General features: G+C 39.4%; 1 protein-coding gene across 10 annotated transcripts in view; it reads left to right on the top strand.

The window, feature by feature from the left end:
• LOC105483169 (phosphodiesterase 11A) overlaps positions 1–19,345 on the top strand; it is a 510,053-nt gene that overhangs the window by 426,366 nt on the left and 64,342 nt on the right. For all 10 annotated transcript variants that reach the window (XM_071072993.1, XM_071072992.1, XM_071072988.1 and 7 more), the window contains 2 exons: positions 7,040–7,130; positions 10,783–10,883. In XM_071072993.1, the coding sequence (XP_070929094.1) occupies positions 7,040–7,130; positions 10,783–10,883 (192 nt within the window). The remainder of the gene's footprint in view (positions 1–7,039; positions 7,131–10,782; positions 10,884–19,345) is intronic.

Genomic DNA, 19,345 nt, shown 5'->3' with positions numbered 1-19,345 from the left:
TTTAGGTTGATTCCATGTCTTTGCTATTGTGAATAGTGCTGCAATGAAACATTGTTTTATACATTGTCTTGATGCTGCACTAAAGAGCTGGAGCCCATTGAAGTGTACGTTGTGTATGCTTTCATTGTAGGGTCTGATTACTCCTTGTTTGGAGTTCTTGTGTCTGCACTGCATTATTTTTTTAGGATTCCTCTTTCCCCCAGGCCAATGGTATCATTGTCAGTGTATCTCCCTCTAGCACACTCTCTCCAGCCCGCTACCACTCTACCACTTATGCAGAAAGATGGGATAATTGTATTAGAATTGTGTCTGTAAAACAAGAGTGAGAGCCTTTTGGGTCCTTCCAAGAGTGAAGTGCACAATACTTATACTCAGATACCAATGGCCCCTACCCAGAGAGAGAGCTGATGTATGGCACCGACAGAGGCTGCTCTTCTTGCTAGTTGATACCTTAGCTGTTGGGACCAAGAGTGCACACCTAATCAAAGCTAGATCAATCAGATTTTATCTCATAGGAATTTGGAGTTGGATTACCGTAATATTAAGACAGTTAGCTTCAGGGATCCAAGTTGCAGGCTCATGTAGATTTGGGAGCTGAGGCTGCCATTTGGGGAAAGCTATGATGACCACATACCAAGCAGATGAAAGAAACAAGAAAACCAGTCTACAAAGAGGAGAGAAGGATGGAGCTGATATTCAAAGAGAAGCAGAACAGATAGACTGTGTAACCTGAGAGAAAGACAGAGAAAAGCCAGGCTTTATCCCTGGCTCTCTCCATCCTTGTTCCTATTTCTAGGAGATCCAGCCATGCTTGTGATAATTGGGCTTCTTCAGAGTTCCTGGTATCATTCAATCAGCCTTCCTTTCAGTGAAGCTGGTTGTACTCCATTTCTGTTCTTTGCAACTACCACTTCCTGAGACAAGGAGAACTACATTTTATTTATTGTTTACTGTGTCTTAAGCCCTTACTGGCATCAACTCTGTAGAGTTGATATTTTTGTCTCCATTTTACAGGAGGAACTGAGCCTCAGGAAGGTAAGTAAACTTTCCCAAATCCATTCATGTGGTAGAGTGGAGCCTGGACCAGGGCTGTCTGTTTTCAGAAGCCATTCTTTAACCACTGTATCACACTCTGGTCCATGACTTTGTGACATCTATTTTGAGTTGTTGAGCTTCCAGTTTATTGGCTACCTTGCCAAATATGTGAGCTCTTGAACGAAAATATATTTTGACATCCAACAGTTCGGACATGAAGCCATAAAAATTATAAAACCAAACTAAAGCTTATTAGTCATGTTTTGTAGTACCTCAGTTTTACAAAAAAAAACAAAAAACAAAAACAAAAACTAAGGTCCCCAAATCTCAGGTTGCTTGTATAAGACTGAACAGCATTCACACATATGAGTCACTAGTACTAGATTTCAGAGAGTTTTTTGCATCCTCACATCACATGATCAAATCTGCCTATTCCAAGGTAGTGTGATGCGTTTTCTCAAGACAATTAACTTGTACACAGTTTATCAGCTCATGGGATGTCAGGAGCACTGCACCTACTTTACGGAGTCAATTTTGCACTTAGGACACTTAATGCCACCATTGCCCAACCTCTGTTAAGATTTCCCTTGACAATGAATGCTGAAAGAGGCTTTTTAGCATCATGGTCAAGGAACTCCCTTTTTATTGATTAGAATGAGATTTATTCATTGAGGGTGCCATTGTTTAGAAAATCCCTTGCAAGAAACCTATCTTCTTTTCTTGCTTTTTATTTCCCAGTAAGTGAGTCCTTTCTATATTCAAGGTACTATACTAGGCATTGTGGGAGAAATAAAGAGATACAGCAAACATCCCTTCTCTTAAAGTGCTCCCAGTCTAATTCTAGTCTTTCAAGTGATTTGAAAATGGGATTTAAATGCACCAATTATTATGCAGCAAAGTATATGCTACCTTTTTTTCATATATAAGGCTATAAAAAAAACAGGAGACATTTAGCAAGGGACAAATTACTATATAAAATGCAAAATGCCTCTACAATAAAAAGTGTGGCTTTCGTTAGAGCACAATTTGATTTATTCTCTTAGCCTTTCTGATAAGTGAACCTTCGCATTTTCATATTTTGTTCTTAATTTTTAAGTATTGGAGTGCGTGCAAGGAATGATCAATAGGTAGAGAGGGCAGCAATACCACAGTGCTTTGAAATTGCTCTGTTCACACCTCTCCCCTGTTTTCTCTAGGGACAGCGTTCCCCACTCATCCTTCTCTCTATTACAGCTGCCCCTGATGATTAAATATCAGTACCAAGCAGCTTTGTAGTATATTCTCCTAGGAGACTTCTTCTATTCATTTCTAGCATAATCTCTTCTACTCATTTCTTGGGAATGAAAACCCATCTTGCCGCTTTCGGCCAGGTCCCAGAAGTGAAATACTGGGGCACATTAATCTGCCATGACAGCCTAATCCCATTCCTCACCACCTCCCAACAACTCTCAATTTCCTAATTACCTTTCATAGTTTTCCTTTTTCAAGTTTCCTTTAAGTCACGGCTGCACACTGCCATTCAGTCTCTTTTTCAAAGAATATGCCTATCTAGGGAAGTTATTAAGGTACATTTACATTTGCACACATTTTTGGTGCCTGTGCAAAGTACCAAATGCCTGTAGGGAAATTTCCACCTTGACTTTTCTTTTTAATAAGTTTCTCCTCATTCAGCTGCCAATCCAAAATGAAAAGCTTTAGTATGTTAAGATGACCTAATCAGTAATGCACATCGTGAATACTTGCATGTATAAAGGTATTTGTACTTACGGAATTTGGATTCTCTTCTCCTACTCTCTCCATACACCCTACATATATAAAATCATATTTTCACAACTAAAGGATGTGTGCCCCAAAGACACTTCTATGATGGATATACTTAGCACAGACAATTAAAATGAGGTGTACTGTTAAAGTCAATTTTTTCAATATGCAATTGATCTCAGGGTTTTTTTTTTCCATATTTTATATGAGAAAGTAGAAGCATACCTTTATAAGTGGAAGTATATTATGTGAGAGACATGACCTCTTTAAAAATGGTTTTACAATCAGCCGGGTGCGGTAGCTCACACCTGTAATCCCATCACTTTGGGAGGCCAAGGCAGGCGGATTTCTAAGTCAGGAGTTTGAGACCAGCCCGGCCAACATGGTGAAACCTTGTCTCTACTAAAGATACAAAAAATTAGCCAGGCGTGGTGGTGCATGCCTGTAATCCCAGCTACTTGGGAGGCTGAGGTAGGAGAATCACTTGAGCCCAGGAGGTGGAGGTTGCAGTAAGCCGAGATCATGCCATTGTACTCCAGCCTGAGCGACAGGGCAAGATTCTATCTAAAAAAAAAAAAAAAAAAAAAAAAAAAGGTTTCACGATCAATCAAAAGTAGATAATGCTGCTTATTATGTTCCCCTCCCACAAAATCACGGTGCATTTTCACATGTTGCCACCTCTAGAAAATCCTTACCATAAATAAACAGATCCACTTTTTAAAGCCAGCATTTTCCAAACTTATGTGGCCATGGAACCCTTTTTACTTCTTCTCTTAATGCCATTTAACATTCAGAAGAACTAGTATTCTGTAGAATACTTTTTGATAAAGCTTATCTTCACAGATATGTTTTAATTTTTTGCCACTTATATCAAGACTGCAGACTTGGCTCTTGGTGGTCCCAGGAAGTTCCCAGTGTGTACCAGCAGATATAGGCAGCATTCCTAATAGGCCTTGGCCTGAGACAAAAGGCACTGAGGGTTTTGGCAGTCTAGAACACCTGCCAGGGACCAAATCTGATAGTGTAAATAAGGGATCCATTTGGAAATGGAAGTATTCTTGCTTAGATGACTTTACTTTTAAAAAACCCCTCAAAGTTGAGTTAGTAACATGCTCCATTCTCTGAGGGCTAAGATGGCACCTTGCTTGCAGAAAAGTGAGAATTTTTAGTGCAAGGTTGATCAGAGAAAAATTCCTGACACAATTGTAGGGGATTGTGAGCTTCCTGAAGGTCAGAACATGTCTTATTTCTCTTTGTATTCCACATGCCTGGGACCTGACATAATAATAGTTATCAATGCTTATTGGTTGAATGAATGATAGATGAATGAATGAATAACAAAGCCTCCCCACACTTTCATGGCATTAGTCTGGTTCAGTGGCAAAATCTACCTATTTTTTGTGATTGAATCAGTATCGTATGAGGCTGGGCAGAATGTAAGATGGAATTACAGAAGGGAACAAACAGGGAATCTGACAAGGAAGAAGCTCAAACCATAGACAGTGGCTGCCTTTGCACAAATACTGGGAGATAGAACACACCAGATCGGAGGCATATGGATATGGGGAAGAGGCCTCCATCCTATGCACAGAAAGGAGCAGTGCTTCATAAGCCATGGTGTATTTGTTAAAAGGTGTTGTGGTGTTGTCGTCCTTCCCATCCCCACCCCCTTAAAGGAGAAAACATCTCCTTATTCACGGAAACAAAGGAGATACAGAGTGACTTCTGATCATCTAGCTGATGCAACTTTTGTGCAGTCTGTTAACCCAACACTAATAAGGGAAGAGATAACATTTTGTATCTTGTACAAAAGATTCACACTAGTAAGTGAGGTGCATGTGAGCATGGCTGATTCATAGGAATGATCACATGAATCAACCTGTGGTTAGCAATGATACTAATAGAATTCTGAATTAGATTTTGAAATCTTCTTTCATTGGTAACAACCAGCTTAGTAAAAATGGAGAATCAAATATCAGAAATGTATGTTATAATTATCATTTTCATTATGTAACAAGAAGCTTAAAAACTTGGATTCAAATCTGGAACTGGTACAAGCGTGCTGTGTGACCTTGGAAAAGTTACTTAACTTCTCTGAGCCCTGTTTTCCTCATGTGTAAATGAGAAAATAATACTTATATCATGGTCATTGTCAGGAATAAATGCTCTAATGTATTAAGTTGTTAATATATAGACTAGGGCATGGTAGATACTTACTAATGGTGGCTTTTATTATTAATAATCATGTTAGTGTTATAAAATATGCTAACACACTTATTATTAACCTCCCAACTTGAACTGTAGTCTCTCGACATGGTAACTACTGTAAGCTGATTAGATAAGCAACCAGTATTTTTTAAAGCACTTACTCTACGCCAGGCTCTAGGATGTGATATGCACATACAGCATTGTAGAATTTCAACAGCCAAGACAAAGGCATATAGCATACGTTTTGAAACCCGTAACTTCATAGAAATGAACTCTATGTAAGACAAATAGTAACTAACATTAAATATTAATTTATCATTAAGATTCGCCTAGCAAATTTTCACTTATTAAATGACATAAATTAAGGCAAGATTTAAAGAAATAACACATACATGATTAAAATCTAATGCCCTCCTTACTAAGCACCTTACTAAGAATAATAATAATTCCGATATTTTACACTGTATTATATTCAATAATTCCTACTGAACTTAATCCTGCTGGAAGAGCTGACCACATGTTGGGAGAAGAATTGGGAGAGTCTTTCCAAGAATTGCAGGTCCTTTACCCTTGAACCGATGGTGGTTTTGGGCTGCCTCCCACTGAAGTTGGAGGAAAGCTTGGGACCAAAAGTCTTCATGTTGCACTTAGATGCAGTCCTTGCTTCTCTCACTAGCAGGACAGATTGTGTGCAGTCAATCTCCAGCATTTCCAAGTTAAGGCCAGATTGTCCTTTCAATGTCGAAGCCCCTTGCAATAAGCGAGAAAGAACAGAATGATCTAGATGGATCTTTAACCTGAGTCCCACGGCTGCCTTTTACACTGTGGGCCTCTCTGGGATGTCTCTTGATTCTTAAGATGCTCTAACTCCCATTTCTTAAACAGAGTTGGAAATAAACGTTTTTAAACTTTTTTTTTCTTTTTTTCTTTTTTCTTTTTTTTTTTGAGATGGAGTCTCGCTCTGTCCCCCAGGCTGGAGTGCAATGGCATGATCTCGGCTCACTGCAACCTCTGCTTCCCAGTTTTGAGCGCTTCTCCTGCCTCAGACTCCCAAGTAATGAACACTTTGCAGAACTGACATTGTTAAGGAATGGGTTGTTCTACATAAATGAAATTTACAGATAACTCAAAGTAATCCCTTTAAGTATCAATGAGTATTTTATTAATTTAAAATGGAAATAGTCATATGTGTTTTAATTATTGATTAATAATTAATATAGACTACAATCTACTACAGGCTGGGAACTGTAATAGGCATTTTCAAATATTTTATTGTTCTCATAAATAACAGGTTAGGTAGGTAATATAATCTTAGAGACAAAGAAACTGACTCTTAAAAAGGCCAAGTAACCGTCTGAAGCTACTACTTGGAGGAAGAGCTGAGATTTCACTCCAAATCCAGAGAACGTTTTGGAGTTGCACACTGAGATATCATAGCGTGACTGTGGACTGGCAGGCCATAGTAGAAGGCTGTTAGCCTTTCACGTAGAGTAGATAAAATGCACTCTGCAGAATATTCACAAGGTCTTCTCCTATGGAAGGTCAAATACGCTTTGTATAAGACAGTTGTTCTGAACACTCAGAAGTCACAGAATGTTTAGTTCATGAAGCGTTCCCTGATCCCCAGAGCCAGAAATTACGTCTTTTTTTCCTCAGAACATCCATAGCACTTTGACTGGACCTGGAGCACATTTCTACACTGATTAGTATTTGCATTGTTTTATGTGCATTATTTTTACTTATTATCTCATCTCATCTTTCTTACTAGTCTGTAAATTTCTTAGGGACAGAGACTGTGTCAAATTCATCAAATATCATTTGCAGCATCTAGCCTGATACATAGAAAGTTCTATGTATTAGGAACTTTCTTGCACAGATGATTTCTTTCATAGATGAATGAACTACAAAAGCAGTTACCCGAGAATGTGTCTGCTCATGGTCCTTCGCCAAAAGCAAGAAAAGCAGTTTGATCCAAAAAGCTGGTGTGGGGGAACCGTTGATAGGCCCTGCTCACTCACCCTCTGTCCTCTTTCAGGAGCGGTTCCGCCCTGGCCCAACTCTATGGAACCTCTGCTACCTTGGAGCATCACCATTTCAACCACGCCGTGATGATCCTTCAAAGCGAGGTACAGGCCTGATGTTCTGCTTCTTTCCTTAACAGAAACCAAACAACTCTTTGTTTCCCCCCTCTCTTTTTTTGTGGTGCCACAGGTAGATACAAAGAAGTGGGAAAATCATTTCTAAGTCAACTTAATGGGCCTTAGTGGCTTTTTCTGTTCTTTTAGATGCCTGAGCAGGACCTTGCAGAGTCTTCCTGAGCTGATTCATTTGGATTTCATTATTGGTTAGGAGGCTTTTCAGATTCACTTGGCAGGGTGACAGATATAGACTGCTTGTCACCAGAGCATGACCTGACCTTCCTCAAAGAATACAGAGCACTAAGGAGACAACTTGATCCAAATAGTGAGCAGCCCAACATTCCCATTTGGCGAAACTCTCAGTCATTTTAAGAGATGGTAGAAGCAAAAACGGGGAGAAAGTTACACTTTATTAGCACAATTGAGAAACTATACAACTTAAAAGAACTTAAAATTGCTGGTGGGACCAGTTAGGAAGTGAGAACTGCAGCTAAACTTAAGACCCAGGGTTAATGCCATATGCCTGATTTTGCTTCATGTGGCAATGCAGGAGTTAGAAGTAGTTGGAATTTTATACTTTTAGCCCACCGCAGAGAAAAACAGAAACCACTAACTGACTCTGGCTGCGGCATCTGAGTTTTAACTTGCCAGGAAAGGATCTGTTTAATTTTCTGCAAGCGTACAGACTTTTTTTTTTTTTTTGAGGCCAGGAAGGGATCATCTGTTCCCCATTATTTGTCAGTTCTCTAGCTGTGCCATTAATTATTATTATTATCATCATTAAGGCCCTGCTTCGCTGGAATGGCATCATTAAATATGGAGGTTTTTTTCCTCCAGCCTATCTTGAGAAAGCATGTCTTTTGCAATATCATGGAGGCCTTCAACCCCATAAAGGAGAGTCGGCAGTCCGGAACCTGAATGCAGGCTGCAAAAGGGAAAACCTGCTGGAAATGATGTATTTTCAGTTGGGAATGAAACACCAAGAATTAGGCTCTCAGTAACTGGCAGAAGCCAGCATCCTGGCCTCTGTGGCTATGGAATTGTCCTCCAAAAGCAGTGTCTTAGCTGAGAACTATGGAAGAACTTTGGTTCAAACTATCTTTTCTGTACTGGTAAAGGTGGTGAGTATACACCTCTGACAAACCACCAACTTTGTAATAACAAGTATTATAAACAGGATATCAGGTTTTCTCAGGGAAACAAAACCCCCTCACTCAGAATTTGTGTTCATGCAAACAAAACACATTGGCCGTCCTTCACCCTGGGGTTCCCTATGAAGAACAGAGACTATCAATGACGGAACCATGCACTGTCCCAGCACTGCCTCCAGTCCCCTGTGGTCCTGCCCATCAGAAAGGCAGAAATGCAGGTGCTATTATTGTTCCACTTTCCAAATGAGCTCTGGTGCAGAGAAGTTAGATGGCATGAGGAAGTTTGTCCAGAACTTTCTTCCTCCACATCTGTATGTCTTTCCATTAACACCACACTCACCACCTCCCTAAACAAAGAGTAGACGCAGTATTTCAGGGAGACTCAAATCTACTTCAGGGACCAAAACGTTAAGGCACTGTAGAAGACTAATTTGCATATAAACAACATAGTGATTGCAAATTAACTTTTTTAAAAAATTAAAGCTGATCTGGCTAGCACTGTCACTCTTAGCCATAAATGACGTTAGTGATTATATATCCTTCAAAGTACAGTCACATGCAACATGTTTTGGTCAACAAGAGACCACATTGGTATGACAGTGGTCCCATGAGATTATAATACAGTATTTTTACTGTACCTTTTCATGTTTAAATAGGTTTGGATATACAAATACCAACCATTGTGGTACAGTTGCCCACAGTATTACAGGCAGTAACATGACGTACGGGTGAATAGCCTAGGAGCAATAGGCTATCGCATACGGCCTAGGTATGGAATAGGCTGTACCATCTAGTTTTGTGTAAGTGCACTCTATGGTGTTCACACAATGAGGCGGTCACCTAACAATGTATTTCTTGGAATGTACCCCACTGTTGCATGATGCATGATTGTAATAAAATGCACATCCTCATAAAATAATCCACATCCTCAAATTCAGACCAGATTTCTCCATATCTCAATGTTAACTTTTACTGTAACTTGCTCTTAAAGGCTGTGTTTCTTTGGGAGATTCTGGGTGTGTGACTGGACCCACGTGACTGCTTTTCCATAGCTTCCTACCACTTTTTCCCTGGCCCCAGAACACTTGCCTGTGATTGATCATTGGGTAATGCACAGGCAAAAAAACCTGGGCAGAATTATGGTGCAGCATTCCTTTTGTTATTTGTCTTCTTCTTAATGGCTGAATTAAGGGTCTGAAGAGCTCATTTGAAAATTATTATTAATATTGGACCTGGTCCCAGGTAGAACCAATATACTCTAGTCTTTAAGGAGTGGCGGGTTCACCCAATGAAATAAATTAACTCGGGGAAACAGATTATCATCTGGTGCCTGGTAAGAGATAATTTACTAATTGATATCCCAGTTCCCTGAAATAATTAATTTACCTCTCATTGGAGAATGGTTCGTTCTCAGGCAGTTATTCCACCACTTTCCTTCTCCAGCATCTTCTGGCTCTCAACACGAGATTTAAAGCTGGTCCAGTTCCCAGGCCATATGCTCATGAGTTGAAAACTCCTGACTTTAAAAACAAACTAAGTGAATTGTTGGTCTGTATGGGTTTTTCACTTTACTAAAGACAAATGTTTTAGCCTAAGTGTAGCTAACACAAGTGTTGATGAAAACAAGGGTACCTGTCAAAGGTATGAAGATAAAGATGTCATCCCAACTTTACTTAGGTAAATGTCATTTTAGGGTCCCACTGTGCCAAGAACAATGTCTTATACATCCTCGCTATTCAGTAATTATTCATATTCACCATCCTGAATTTAGCCTGCCACACGCTTCATCAAAGTGCACCTTAATGGGGGGAGGCGGGGTTCCTCCGCATCTGCAGCAGTGATGTGTTGGGCCAGGTAAATCTTTGTTGTGGGGGTCTCCTGTGCATCATGGATGTGTAGCAGCATCCCTGGCCACTACTGCTAGATGCCAGTGGCACTCCAGCCAGTGTGACAATCAAACATGTCACTAGACCTTGCTGAAGTTCCCCATTGTCGAAATCGCCCCCAGTTGAGAACCACTGTTCTAATGGCTTTTTATTTTTCTTAAACTCATTTGTTGCCATAGCACATGTTCCCAAAATGCCGGCTTAAACCTTTACTGGTAGTAAAAATAGCATTTATTTTAGGGGGAGAAATGTTCCCAAATGTTTCACAAACTTCTCCTCTAAGTAATTCCATAGGAAATGGGTAGTCAGATGGAATTCTGGCCACAACATATTCACAGTAAGATAAGTTCCAGCAATTTCAGATTTTCCCTTTGAGACTAAGTACATAACAAAGTGTCCCTTGTTAGACTTTCTCAAAAATGACTGTGCATTCTGGCTAAGCTATGTTTGCTGGGAATCTGTTTATATTTATGCAAAATTTCACTATGCTTTTTAAAAAGTGATTTTTTAATGTTCCCAGACTTTTTTTTTAATAGAGGAAAAACATGTAATCAACAACCACAGATTTAATGTCCTTTGTGACTTCTTACTTTCTCATTACAGGGTCACAATATCTTTGCTAACCTGTCCTCCAAGGAATATAGTGACCTTATGCAGCTTTTGAAGCAGTCAATATTGGCAACAGACCTCACGCTGTACTTTGAGTAGGTATTGGCATTTGATCTGTTTGACAAATGGATATCTAAAGTTCCATCCTGTAATTAATCTCCAGTTCTACACTAGAGCTTACCTGGTTATTCTAGCATTGATATCAATGTGTAAATGAGCTAAATTTTTTGTCGTTGTTGTTTCTCTCTCATATAAATGAAGTCCATTAAAGTGGTGTATATAAGCCAAGAGAATCAAGGAAGGCTATATTCACAAGATTTCTATTTTTCTTCTGTTTTATGAGCCTTGTTTGACACACAACTCTGAAACTAAGTGATGGCCATTTTTATCTTAGATAGAACTAATATTGCTATTTAAGACTGTTAATTTCTGGTCAGCTGTATAATGGCATTGATAATGAAGATGAAAAATATTCAGTGATGGAAAATTAACTAGCAATCCAACAGTTCATTCCTTGATTCTTTTCTGTCTCTTTCTTAGAAGAGCTTTCTCTCCTTTTCAACAACGTTCGGGCCTTTCTCTGAGCTGGAAATTGCACCCTCCCGTTTTCAGTGGGACGTGCTTTAACAGGTGCCACCTCTTTTAGCAGCCTGGAAGTTTCTTCCACCACTCATTTGCAGTGTTTTCTCTTATCTTAAAGACTAAACCATGTCACTCCCTTAAAAATATTATTTCATTTGACCCCATGGAGATCTTTAATTGCTTTTCTATTTACCTTTCTTTTACTGTCTACCTTTTTAAATAAACACAGCACATTTAGTACCTCTATTTTCCTAACACCCATTTACACCATGAAGAGCAGAGTCCATCTCTGCACTCTATCAAAATTGTACTCTCAGAGGTCACCAAAGACATTTCTCTCCTCAAATTCAATGGCCTGTACTCATTTCTGATAGTTTCCATCTGCTTTGAGATATCTGAATGTTTAATGGGTTATTATCAATTTCTACTCTCCTTGCTTCCCCAATCTCCAGCTGCCTTTCTCTCTTCTTTTCTAGATCCTTGGCAGGTTTCTTTTCTCCTTGCTCCTGTGTATAAGCTCTTGAACCATGTTCTTCTTTCTCTACTCAGATCACTCTCCTGGCCTCATTTCTATGTTACCTCTATTTATGTTATGACCTGTGTGTAGAAGACTCTGAAATTCTTCACTGTAACCCTCCCTCACACCATAGACCTGTATCTCCAACTTCCATCTCAAAAACCTTCAGTGTCCTCATTGCTTTCAAAGTAAGTTCTAAATTGGTTTGACTTTCAAGACCCTCTATAACCTGCCCCCAACCTTTTTTCATTCTTACCTTCCACTTCTCCCCTACATGACTGTTCTACGTCAACCAAAATAGTCTACGCAGCACCCTTTGGAACACCGTATGTAACGTTCCCTGTGCCCTCACTGTATCACCATTCCCACATGGAATCCTGTTCCTCCACTCCCCATCTTCCTGACTGACCATACTTTAGGATCACTGTCTTCTATCACTTCTTCTAGGAAGTCTTGTGTCACTCGCTTTGAAATGACTCCCTTTGAAAAGCACTGTGGCATTGCACCAGTTAGAATTAAGTTCAATTGTAAGGGATGTTCAAAGCTTAAGACACTAAAAGCTCAAAGAGATTGCTAGGAAGTCACTCTGTAGAATGCTCAGTACCCAGTAAGTCCTCTGCTAACACAGCCAGGTCACTCCCTTTATTCTACCTTTAGAAGGCCAGAAATGTATCCTCTGGAGAAATAAAATGAAGAGCTCTGAACTGAGGAGAAGTACAGGGTGGGAATGAGATACAGTGCTCAGAAGAAGGGATTAAGTTAAATGGAACCAGTCTCTGGATTGAAAACCTATAGTCCATAGCCAAGCACTTAGAAGCTAGGAGTCTATAAGCCACACACCCAGGGTTGTCAGATTTAGCAAGCAGAAGTACAGAAAGTCCAGTTACATTTAAATTTCAGATAAACAATAAATCGCTTTTTAGAATAGATAGATGTCCCATGAAACATTTGGGACATATTTATACTAAAAATTATTTTTTGTATATTTCAGAATAGCTACAAGAGAGGACTTGAAATGTTCCTAACAAATAGAAATGATAAATATTCAAGGTGACAGATATCCTAAATACCCTGACTTGATCATGGCACATTCTGTACATGTAACAAAATGTCATATGTACCCAATAAATACGCATAAATATTATGTATTGATACAAAATTTTAAAAATAATTATTTTTTCTCTGAAACTCAAATTATTTTATCTGGCAACTGTACCCCTCCCCACCACACACAACTCCTATTTAGCTTTTTAATGCCTTACTATTACACGCGGAAAAGCAAGAATCACAGAACATTTTACTAGCATCCGATATGAAAGACAGAGGCCAAAACAAACAGGAAAAAAAATGAAATTCAGGGAAAACAGGGAGAGGAAGAAAACAAAAAAAGCTAAAAACTGTTGTTAGTATTCTCAGAGAGCTAAGATATTACATCCATGAAACAAGAACAGGATGCTTTTTAAAAATAACAATAGGAGGAACTATGAAAAAGAAAGCACTTACGAAAATTAAGAACATGATAGCCAAATAAAAAAATGAAATGAAAGCATTAGGAAACACAGGTCAAGGACAAAAGCCAGCAAAGTGGAAAACACTGCTATATTTCATTATATCTATTTTAGTACTATTTGATTTGTTAACTATGTTCATGTATTACTTTGATAAATATAATTTTTAATTAGTTTAAAATATATACTTAAATATTAAAATCCTAGCTCTGCCACTAACTACCTGTCACCAGATAAATTATTTATTTCTCTGAGCCTTTCTTTCAAGTATAAAATAGAGATAACAGTACCTATGTCATGTCTTAGAAATGGTGACATCTACAACCTCATTTGCTTTATAACCTATTTATTTTTCATGTTTTGTGGCCCTTTCGTTGACTTAAATGTCATGATCTTTCATCTGTTTTCTGGATTAATGCTCCTTGATTTGGGATTTATGGAAAATCTGTATCCTTTTAATGTTTTATTGCCTGTCCCTGACACTTGCAGGATCTTGTGTTATTTTTCTCAAAGTAGAAGCATTTTCCCAAGCCATGCTTCCAAGTAACTTCTAAAGAGAGAGAAAAAAAACCTCAACACTCAGAGCCCATTTATCAAGCCCTGTTAGGGATTTGACGAATCACTGAGTGACCGCTGGCATGCAGTCAACGAAGTTGGTTGCAACTCGTTTTCTCATTACTCTGTTCTTATCTTAATGCTGCAGCCCCTGCTAATGTTTGCTGACTCCCAGAGAAGCTGGCTTGTTCTCTTTTCGTCAGCGTTATTGTTTTTTGAGGTTCTAAATAGCTGCCCATTCTCTAATCAAGACTTTCAGAGGATTGATTCACTTGCCTGTCTAAAGTTGTATTCAAATATTGCCATATTTTTAGCCAGAACAATCCCTAGGGTTATAATGAGGGGGAAAGCAGCTACTACAAACTGTCACCCAGAAGTTTTTATTTAATAAATGTGCAATTGTGGAATCGGAAGGATCATAGAAATGATGCAATCCAATTCATCTCCTGTTTTGCTGATCAGGCACAGAGGTCCAAATGGTTAAATAGCGTAGCTTAGGTCACATAACTCATTATTGGTAAAACTGGAACCCACACTTCCTGTTTCAGGGCTTTTTCTTCAATCACCATGGTCCCCTCTCTAATGGAAGAATCAAGAAAGAATTGTCATTTTAATTGGGGATATATTATGTGATAATGTTGACCCTTTCCAGGTGTTCTGTAATCAGTTTAAACACCAGCTTGGGGTCCCCGTGTCCTCTCCCAAAGCAAAGTTGGAGATAAAGGCTTGCATTCAGGTAGTTTAGTTTTGGAAATGACACCAAGAATAAGAGTGAGGGGCTGGGACAGTGAGATGGGGAAGGAGGGAAGCCAGTGAAAGGAAGGCCACATTTCTTTGTTGTTCACCACTATGGTCAACCAGTCTTGATCCTGCAGGGACCATCTGAAAAGTCTCATACTTTGCACTTCAAAATTGTCCACCACCCACCATCCTCATCAACGAAATGTCGATCTGTAGGTTGTTAACTCTCATGTACTTCCAGGTTGTGCGTGCCTGATGACTGGGCATTCCTGCAGCCATCTCATCCCGGTCCCACACATGAAGTCAGAGCAGTGCCAGGACAGAAAGTATGTGATCCTCAGGACCGCTGAGGCACTGCGTGTAGCAGCAATGGCAGGAGAGGGGTGGGTGGGCCAAGAGGATATGAGGCCCCCCGTACAACTCGTTTCTGGAAGTCTGGATTATTGTTGGTTCTTCTGCCCTGACTACTCAACTCAAAATTCATAATACAGTTGAAGAAACCAAAAAGGAAGCTCACTGCTTTCCTCTCCTAGAGGGAGAAGGTCACTCTAGGAAAGGGCCAGGCTGGGCAGGGTAGAGCCCTGCCTTTTGGAGACAGGTTTCTGACTCATTCCTAGAGGCAAGGTTTCTTGCCATGCTCTAAAAGGAAAAACATATATAAGATTCATGGAAATGTGGAAAGACTCAAAAACATCCATGAAAACTTATGACTTTAATTTCTAAAGACCTTGTGTGTCCTTGGGAGTCTGTCATTCAAATGGCATATGAAAGCAGAATTCACAAGATTAAAATACAAAAACAAACAAAATCCTTAATGTGAATTTCTGAGTTTCACAACCTGAGCCTGGGGTTAATGATTCATTCTGATTTTCCAACTCACTGAAAACGCTTTCCAGTTACTGCTGAGCGACTTTCTGAAACCGATTTCTGTGCCTGTTTCTGAGTCCCTGCAGTGAATAAGTATTTGATAGTTAGTAGTAATTTCACCAGCTTTGAGAGTCGGATCTCTTTGCCTCAGTTTCCTTGTCAGCAACAGGGGTATAGGCATATCATCCATTCTAATCTCCTAGGATCCTTGTGGCAGTGAAAAGAGATTAATTTTATGAAAGAGCTTTGACAATGTAAAGTACCTTATAAAAAAAGGAATCACTCAGCCAGAAAACTTAATAAAATATGCACCATAAAAGATGATGCTTGTTGGAGTGGGCAGAGAGATCTAAAATTACAAATGTTATAACTTCAAAGGGATGGTACAAATGTCCTGTACTATTTATCTGCATATATATCTACAAAGATGACCTATGCACCTTCCACTATTAATAATAAAAACAACAACTAATATTTTTTGAGTGCTTACTTAGGACCTTTGTATACGTTACGCCATTCAACAGTGAAAGCAGTCCTATTAAAATAGGTACTATTATTAATGTCAACCTAAAAGAAAGAAGCTGTGGCAAAATTAATATAAGTAGGGAGTTTATTTGGGCCAAGATTGAGGACTGCAAGCCAGGAGCATAGATTCAAGTTGCCCTGAATATACAGTCCAATTAGCAGCAGCTACAAGTGGATTTTCAAAAGGAAAGAAAAGACAATTCCTGCATTGTTTACCAAGAATTTACGTTAACATAACATAAGCTATTGATTGGCTTTGTTACATTGTCTTTTGTATCACAAATTCTAGGAACATGAAGATAGTGGGTGAGGCAGCTAGTCAGAAACAAAATGACTTTCAACAGTGGTCCCCAAGCATGGGGTAGCGGAGTGGAGAGCCTGACTGAAGTCCCATACTCATGACTCTCTGGGCCTGCAAGGAGCTCAGACTGCTCTGAGCTGTTTTTTCTTTTCTCATTAACCCCACAGTACACATGAGGAAACTGAGGTTTGGAATGATCAGTAAATTGCTCACAATATTAAATAGTACATCTGGAATTTGAACCAAGTAGTTAGACTCCAAAATGTTCTTAGTTACTCTGCAGTTATATAATAGTCCGAGAGTACTCAAGGGGAAACTGGGGCCAATCCAGGAAATATTTGGGCATTAGAAACAGCAGAAATTTGAGGATGTAAATATCTAAAGCTAGTTTCAAACACACTTCATGTCAGCATGCTAAGTGTTAGCAATTCAACTAATGCCAGGCCCCACCACTGGGAGTGCAGGGTGGGTGTGGAGGCTGCAGGTCAGTGGTGCGCAGTACCCAATCTGGTGGGGCTAAGACTGCAATTAGAGGCTTCTTGTGTGCAGTTGAGCTAAGCTGGTGCACCAGGGGTTGAAAATTCTTTAGCTTTAATACAGTCACAGGGGTTGTTGCTATTGGGTAGCAATAAACAGTTTAGCATTGATCCTCAACAGGCTGTGATTACATAACACTATATCTCATCCTCTAGGTGCCTGCTCCATGCCCAGCACCATTCTAGGCATTACAGTATCTTCCTGTATCAGCACTGAAATGGAAGCTCCATGAATGCAGACACCTTACTCTTTAGCTCACTCTTGGAACCCACAAAACCTGACACACTGCCTGATATAATGAGTTCTCAAAATAACTTTCTGATATTGAATTATCATATCAATGTGCAAGGTAGATATTATTAGCCCCATCTGATAAATAGGGAAAACTGGGCTTAAAGAGGTTGAGTAATTTGTCCAAAGTCACTAAGTTGTCTGTGATCAGTTCTCCGTGACACAATGCCTCAGACCATGATTTAAGCCAATAATTTTCCAATAATTCAGATATTATAAATCCACTTGGGTGCTCAATGCTTTTAAGATTGGTTTCCTAAATTAATCAGACTTATCTTCAAATTGAAAATTTGCCACTTCTCTTTGCGATCTGCACTCATCAGCAATTTTGGAAAATGCCCAGTCTGATGGTTTCTTTGTATTTGTCTTTCCAGAGGGATGCAGTGAATAGCATTTCTCAAAAGCATCTAATGATGACAGAAAAATGCACTAAACTATTTTAAATTGTTCAATGTGATAGTTTGGCCATTCTTTTAAAAATCAGATTAATATCTAGACAATTCATTTTAAAAAATTACAGTGGGAACTCAACAAATGTTTCTACTGCTAGGCGGACATTCATTCATCATTCAACAAATATTTATTAAAAGCCAACTGTGTTCAGTGTTCTCAACTTCCACAGTTGCCTGCAGTCAACCAACCCCGTATTGGAAAGGATGAAAGCAAACTGATAGTAATAAGGTGTTAATAACTGATAGAACTTAAGCCATTACTCTATCCCAAACATTATTATATTTTAACACAGCCTGATGACTTAACTAATTAAAATTATATATTATTATAACATTAGGACAGCAGCCTCTGTAGTAGGTTGATGGAGGAAGTATTTTGGTATTTCTTGACATATTTCAAGGCATTTTTCCATATACTCATTCTATATCCCCATCCACATGATATCACAACTGACTAAAAAATGAGAAATGTATCCAACTAGCACTTCTTAATGGTTTCTCTGTGCCAGGCACTGTGCTAGTTGCTGGGAATGTACAAGCAGATAGGACATGGCTCTTACCTTCAGGCACTCAGAGCCCAGTGGGGAAGAGAGAGGGCAGCAACACCCAGCAGCGAAGGGCTGTGTCAAAGTGAATGCAGGAGCAGCTGGAGTGCGCCCGGTCAAGCCATGGCTTACACCGTTTCTTTGCCTGGTGATTGTGGTTTGACTGAACTGACTGCTAGGGCCCTGTGGTCTCTAATCTTCTGCCATTTTCAACATCTAGAGTAATCCTTATCTTTCTACTTCCTGCATTTTGCCAGTTTTATTTGCGCCATCAACAACAGCACAGCATCAAACAGGTCATTTCACTCAGGTTCTTGGCCGGCCCTTGTATTATCAGTGCTAGTCTAAAGCAGGGAGAAAATTCACTTCAAAATTAAATAGAACACTTTTTTTCTTTAGTCATAATAACTGGAGTTAACATCTGTATATTAATTTTCCATTCTTCTCCAATGTTTGTATGCAAAAAAAAGTCCAGAAATCTCTCTAGAATCTGCATGTAACAATTAATTGCAGATATGTGATTTGCCTGTTGAATAAGCTGTTAGAAGACCAAAAGCACCAACTAACCCCATCCACACATCCACACACCCTGTAACCCCTGCCTGACAAGTCTGGAGTTAAAATTGAGGAGAGTTATGGGCCGGGCACAGTGGCTTATGCCTGTAATCCCAGCACTTTGGGAGAACAAGGCAGGCAGATCACCTGAGGTCGGGAGTTCGAGACCAGCCTGACCAACATGGAGAAACCCCGTCTCTACTAAAAATACAAAATTAGTTGGGTGTGGTGGTGCATGCCTGTAATTCCAGCTACTCGGCAGGCTGAGGCAGGAGAATCTCTTGAACCTGGGAGGCGGAGGTTGTGGTGAGCCGAGATTGCGCCATTGCACTTCAGCCTGGGCAACAAGAGTGAAACTCCGTCTCAAAAAAAAAAAAGAAGAAAGAAATTGAGGAGAGTTACAGTGATGATTTGCCACCTCAGCAGTAAAACCTTCCTAAAGTTTATGGACTTTTAGTAGATTCAAAGAAGTTAGATGAATAGATAAAGAATATGTATACATAAGTACATGTATAGATACATAAATTTGCAAAAAAATTCATGATTAAAATGTACACAGAAATGGTGATTTCTCATTTTAC

Source organism: Macaca nemestrina, chromosome 11 (assembly GCF_043159975.1).
Source record: "Macaca nemestrina isolate mMacNem1 chromosome 11, mMacNem.hap1, whole genome shotgun sequence".
NCBI classification, from domain to species: domain Eukaryota; kingdom Metazoa; phylum Chordata; class Mammalia; order Primates; family Cercopithecidae; genus Macaca; species Macaca nemestrina.
The sequence above is the reverse complement of the archived record's forward strand: the minus strand, read 5'-3'. Positions and strand labels throughout refer to the sequence as shown.